The sequence below is a fragment of the Gymnodraco acuticeps genome, unplaced genomic scaffold (genome assembly GCF_902827175.1).
Source record: "Gymnodraco acuticeps unplaced genomic scaffold, fGymAcu1.1, whole genome shotgun sequence".
NCBI classification, from domain to species: Eukaryota; Metazoa; Chordata; class Actinopteri; order Perciformes; family Bathydraconidae; genus Gymnodraco; species Gymnodraco acuticeps.
The window spans coordinates 1,647,594-1,653,128 of record NW_022991188.1 but is presented as its reverse complement, the minus strand read 5'-3'; the positions used below and the strand labels follow the sequence as shown (position 1 = coordinate 1,653,128).

At 37.2% G+C, this 5,535-nt stretch overlaps 1 protein-coding gene and 1 long non-coding RNA gene across 15 annotated transcripts; one reads left to right on the top strand and one right to left on the bottom strand.

Annotated features, from left to right (window-relative positions):
* The first annotated feature begins 402 nt into the window (after positions 1 to 402).
* Positions 403 to 1,934, top strand: LOC117561179. The gene is made up of 2 exons (XR_004571298.1): positions 403 to 510; positions 1,134 to 1,934. It is a non-coding gene; the product is annotated as an uncharacterized LOC117561179 (long non-coding RNA).
* Positions 451 to 4,544, bottom strand: LOC117561178. Of its 14 annotated transcripts, none has more exons than XR_004571294.1 (11): positions 4,501 to 4,544; positions 3,763 to 3,922; positions 3,436 to 3,547; positions 3,021 to 3,322; positions 2,431 to 2,516; positions 2,291 to 2,346; positions 2,158 to 2,191; positions 1,963 to 2,030; positions 1,484 to 1,567; positions 1,070 to 1,380; positions 464 to 893 (listed from the first exon to the last, which is right to left on the bottom strand). XR_004571294.1 is itself a non-coding variant. In XM_034238477.1 (11 exons), exons 4-11 carry the CDS (start codon positions 3,250 to 3,252, stop codon positions 763 to 765), a joined length of 999 nt encoding a protein of 332 aa, XP_034094368.1. In that variant the 5' UTR covers positions 3,253 to 3,322; positions 3,436 to 3,547; positions 3,763 to 3,922; positions 4,501 to 4,544; the 3' UTR covers positions 467 to 762. The 14 variants fall into 14 exon arrangements, 3 of the variants coding, with proteins under 3 accessions (XP_034094367.1, XP_034094366.1, XP_034094368.1); XM_034238477.1 differs by having other exon boundaries at positions 467 to 893; positions 1,963 to 2,027; XM_034238475.1 differs by having other exon boundaries at positions 453 to 893; positions 1,963 to 2,027; positions 2,291 to 2,516.
* Positions 4,545 to 5,535: the final 991 nt, after the last annotated feature.

The window sequence follows — 5,535 nt, the reverse complement described above, 5'->3', positions numbered from 1 at the left end:
TGTAAAGAGATGACAAATCAAGTGCAGGCAAATAACACGGGCCATAGTGAGTACCGCGGAAAAAGGACATTTGAATTCTTAGCAGTTTGTTTATATTTATGTATTTGTGTATAGATGTTGCAACTATACAGAGCTTTAGCAATTGCCTGTAACTATGGTCATGCTAATAAAGCTATTGAATTGAATTGAGAGAGAAAGAGAGAGAGAAAGTGACAAAATGTGAAGAGGGACAAAGTAATGACAGGATAGTAGTGTGCATTAGACATTCAAGGAGAGAGAGAGACAAATCACAGATTCAACGGTGAACATGATGTATCTATTTATTTAGCTAACCACTATTTAGACTATGTGTTTTTGATTGACTTGATTACATGGATTTACTACATCAATGTATGTCTTTTCAGGCTGCCATGTTTTGTCCTTTCTGTGGCCAACATCTGGGGACAGTTCAAGTGCTCTGTGGCTCCTGTGGCAAACATGTACAGTTTTTGGCAGAAGTTGAACACAACAGTAAGTTCACTTTTTGTATTGTATCTGTTTCAAATGCAAGAAATAAGAATTCAACACACTGCTCTGTTTAGAATGCTAATTGGCAGATGCATACACTAGTTATCAGCATGAAGGACACATTTTTTCATTGTCTGTTTATGTGAAATATGTAGAAGCCATCATTAAATTGTAGACCAATGCATGATTAAATACACAAAACAGCTTATATTATACATTCATAATTGTGTATTAGTTATATCTTTATAAAGAACATTATACATTTAGAATCAGATTTTGAGACAGTGAGCCATGACATGATGTTTTCTTCTTTTTCTCCTTGTGTTTTTGAACTATAGAAGTTGCAATCATCCTCCCAGCATGAAAGTATTCGTCATCTTTTGCAGCTGTTGATATTTTTTGTTAAATTATTATCACGTTAACCAACAGTTGCCACGTTATCATAAAGATATACAGTATAAGATAATGTAATTGTCACGTAAATCAAGCTGCAAAATCCATAAGCAGCTCCTATATTTACAGTACAGTATTGAACATAAGACAGATTTGCGAACATCATTACCTGCATTGTCGAACTTGAGGAATTTCCTGTCCTGTGGACCATCAAATATTCTTCTCATTCTCAGGCATTCCATTAGGAGGGTCAGGAACTCACGCTTGGGACCACCAGTGTCCACTCCATCCTCAGTTTGTCCCTCATCATCAGTAAACTTAACCTGCATCTGATGAGAGGGGTCGAATGAGGCCCCTTTGAAGCCGCGGATTGCTCCATCCCACACATTGGCTCTATTAATATTGAACCTGCTGCAAGAGGTATTTTTAATTTTTGCAGAGAGTTCTGCAACAATGTCTGGCGCAGTCAGGTATTCTGTGCTGGGAAAGACAAAGTGATGTATTGTAATATTAAATGATGAAGCTATAATAAGATTTACAGTATAGAATAAAAAAATCAAGTGATAAAAGTAACATTTAATACATTTCCTCTGCAGTTTGCTCCGTTTCCTCTTCTGGCTCAGACTGGCTGTCAATAATGATAAGTGCATACACAGTTGTGTAGTTGCTGCAGTGAGAAGACAGTTGAATAATGACTTTCAAATACATAATATATGCATGACAGTCATATTTGCAAAAGGATGTCGATCCTCTTCCTGGTTTTTTTAATACATTGGGTTCTAAACTGACAACAGCACTTTGTCATACTCCTGCACAATCCTTGTAAACATTTGAAATGGATGCAACAAACAATATCTGACCTTTGACAAATATTTGTGGGTGTTTTTTGTATCGTCTTCACTAAGATGTTGTGGGTGTCCTTTGGAAATGTATGAAAGTATAATTGTTTTGCTTCCTGGCAATATTACCCACTGTGATTGGAGGCTATGCAAACAACCAAATGTACAAATAAAAATACACACCAAACAACTGTGTCACGATGCAACTGTCAACATCGTTTACCTATAGAAGGTGTTCTGACCCGGGGCAGACTGGACCTCTTCCTGGAATGGGGTTGGTTCTCCATCCTACTTTTACCCAATAAATAATGATGCAGTTGATCTAATGACAGTGTCATTAGCACACAAAGGTATTTATTGATTTCATGTTCACAAATTCAAATCTACATGGTATAATTACATTTGTAATTAGTCTTACCCGATCAGACGCTGGTTGTGGGTGCCTGAGAGGTCTGATAAAGGTAAACAAAAAATATATTCAAACTACTGTACTGTTAAAACATTCTGCTTCTTGTGGCACAAAATAACATGTTGACAATGTTTTATTTGACCCTGGCAAACTGTTGTCCATTCTGGGAGTGCTCTGTTCATTTGGAAAGTCCCACACCTGCATACAACACACAAATGACTGACTGAAATAAAATAAATTCACTTTAATTAAGAATAAATGCCACGATAGATCCAAACTGACCACGGTGTCAGCAAGACTGTCTCCAGATGGCAACTTTGCAAAAACCACACTGTCCTCGTCACTTGAAGAGGTTGTTCCAGTGTAACCTAAGAAAATAAAAGTGTCATGATTAATACTATACAAATAATTGTTCCCCTACGTCTGTACCTATCATCAAATGTTGGTTTGAATCCTGAATTATTGGATTGACATCAATCAGAAAGGATTCAATCGAAACACAAAATGTTTGTGAAATGTACATTATATTGTTGACCGTCTTTTTCACTCTCACATTAGGATTTAGGGCACAACAAACCAACATTGTTGTGAGAAAAAAGGTTAATTTAGAATTACAATCCTTAAGAGGGAATTTATAACAGTTTGAACAGAAGGAAAGTTTGGAAGCTTTTGTTGATACTTAAATTCCATTTCTTCTGCCACTATTCATAAAAGACCATTTGACGTCATAAGTTCAACCACGAAGAGAAAGGAATGATGGGTGGAATGAATTGTGTTAAGAAATATAGACAGAACAACTGTTATGTTTACATTTGAACTATTATACAGTTTAGTGCTTTAAACAAGGGGGAATATATGTCAGAAGCACTTACAACTGTTTTCAACGGCTTCAAGAGTACAGATGTACAACGTAATTCGTTGGTAGGGCTTTCCAATGGCCTCTTTGTACATCTGTACTGTGAAAGGGGTGTCCGTTCCGGGGATATTTGTTATCACCCTCGCATCAGGGTACAACAAGACATGGGCACCATCTTCCAAGTCCTGGTTAAAGGCTTTCTGCTTTTTTATGGCAGCAGCCAACAGTTGCCCATTGAGGTTCGACATTAAGGGGAAGTGACCTCCCTCTCAAAGGTTTAAGGCAGCCATCCATCCTCCTCATTACTCCAACAGAAATCTGCAAAAAGACAATAATATGCAAATGAATAAAACATTTTTTCGGACATTATATGAGAGTGTGGTGAGCAGATTTGAATGACAGATGTATTCATAACAGAAAACGTTGCATACCTTCACCAATTTCTGTTTATTTTTGGAGTTATGCCGTCCCTTTGTAAAAAAGGTCTCTCCCTCTTTTTTATTTCCCTATATTTCTGAAAGGACTCTACAGCTGAGCTTCCTGCTACAAAAAAACAGGAATAAAACATTCATTACTCTTCATTATGTTCAATATGAGTCTCATCCTCAATCCCTTATGAGGAACATCTTATAACACATTCAACAGTAGGTAAGTCACATAGTTTAGAGATGTATTTGTATAATAACAGAATTCGAACTTTTAAACCAAGTTTTCTATAAATACTTATTGTTTGGTAATAAAACGAACAACCTATTTACCTGTACTGGTGCTAGGCTGTGCACTTAGATGCGCACTAGTGGTGGGCATCTCCTCAGGGACTTTGTTAGCCACATTTTTTAGAAATGTGATGTCTCTGCCACAGACACCACAAAAGCCATGCGAAGATGTCACGCTGGAACCACAGAATGGACAGTACATCTGTGGAGAAATAAAATGTAGGACAGCTAGGTTAAGTAAAAAAAAGTGGATATTTTTCGGCTACCTAAATATTATAATAGTATTAAAGAACGGTCTTTCAATTAACTCATCAGAAGCCAACCTCCTGTCTATCCCCCCACAAACCAAGCACCGAACCTGGGGGGACAGAGCTTTCTCCATCGCTGCCCCCTCCCTCTGGAACTCACTCCCATTAAACATCAGAGACTGCACCGACCCCCCCACCTTCAAAACACACCTCTTCAGACTGTCTTTTAATGTGGGAATAATGTTGTGTTGCTGTTTTAATATTTTAATTCAACTTTTTACATTTGATTTCCTTTTTTATCACCGCATCGCATTTGCGGCTCAGTTGAGGTCCCATCCACGAGGTGAGGGCGTGAGACCCCACCCAGTCTATGATCTGCGTGTAGGGAGGGGCGTCCCGGTTCTATACTATATCTATATTATGTCAAGAGTTACATTTAGGTGCACAATGGCTCTTGCAAGCTCTTTGATCAAACACGCTAACGCTAGCTACGTAAATATGACGCTCTATGTATAAACAAAACAAAACTTACCTTCTTATATCTTTCTCCACTTAAATGAACTTTCTTTCCTCTTGTTCGTTCTCTCTATGTCTGGTCATACATCAATCTGTTCCACGTAGCGCGCCCCCTAGAGGCCTGAAGCACTTCCGGAATGTTTTTTTTTTGTAATGTCTTTTTTTTTGTAACGTGTTATTCGATTGTATGTGCTTTTGACTTTGCATATCGTTTTTGTATTTGCAGCGTTTTTCTGTTGCGTTTGTTTTCAGGGTTTGTCTGTTGTAGGTTTAGCTTGCATCATTTCTGTAAATGCAGCGTTTTTCTGTTGTATGTGTTTTCAGGGTTTGTTGGTTTTTCATTTCATTATTTGCAGGTGTTTCCTGCTTATGTGTGTGTTTTTGGCCGTTGTTTAGCGTTTGCACCTGCCGGCCACCGTAAGACACACATATGAAACACAAGGCACATTTACATGACTTTTCAAAAAATAGGAAAAGAATATGGCTTTATTTGGACCTTCTTTAATATTTGTTTGCAAAGTTGGGTGGGAACACAACATAATTAAATCATGCAATATCTTCATGCTGTCAATCATCTAGAGATACACTTATTAAAAGTGACATATCTTTATGAGTACACGAGTATTTATGACAGTGGGTTTCTGACATTTATCATTTTCTTTATTTTGTCTTCTTTCTCTATTGGTCAAAGGTCAAATCATTAATGTGGTTAATTGTGTTACAAATGGTTTCATGATATATGTTGACAACAGTGTGTGTTTTTCAGACCCTCTTTTACGTATTGTTTTTTTATCATTACATTCATATGGGACTACAACATCATTTAGTTGAAATACAAAATAAACAAACGATCAAAGTGTCTTGATAGCTGCTTACAACTATATTATAGTGTGCTTAAAAAAATAACTTGCTGTGTGAATCAATGTGAGTCAGCAGTGGTGGATTATTCATATGCACATTTTCTTCTTATTTCCCTTTTTCATGACTAGTCTTTTTTGTTATCAAACTCCTGTATTAGTTTGTGTTAGTACTGACATTTTGTCAGAGGTGG

Coding starts and splice junctions, on each gene's coding strand:
- LOC117561178 (XM_034238475.1), bottom strand. CDS start 3,252: ATGTCGAACCTCAATGGGCAACTGTTGGCTGCTGCCATAAAAAAGCAG. Junction 1,568..1,962: donor GGTCAGAACACCTTCTATAG/GTAAACGATGTT, acceptor TTCTCACTGCAG/CAACTACACAACTGTGTATG. Junction 894..1,069: donor CCTCAAGTTCGACAATGCAG/GTAATGATGTTC, acceptor AAATATCAACAG/CTGCAAAAGATGACGAATAC.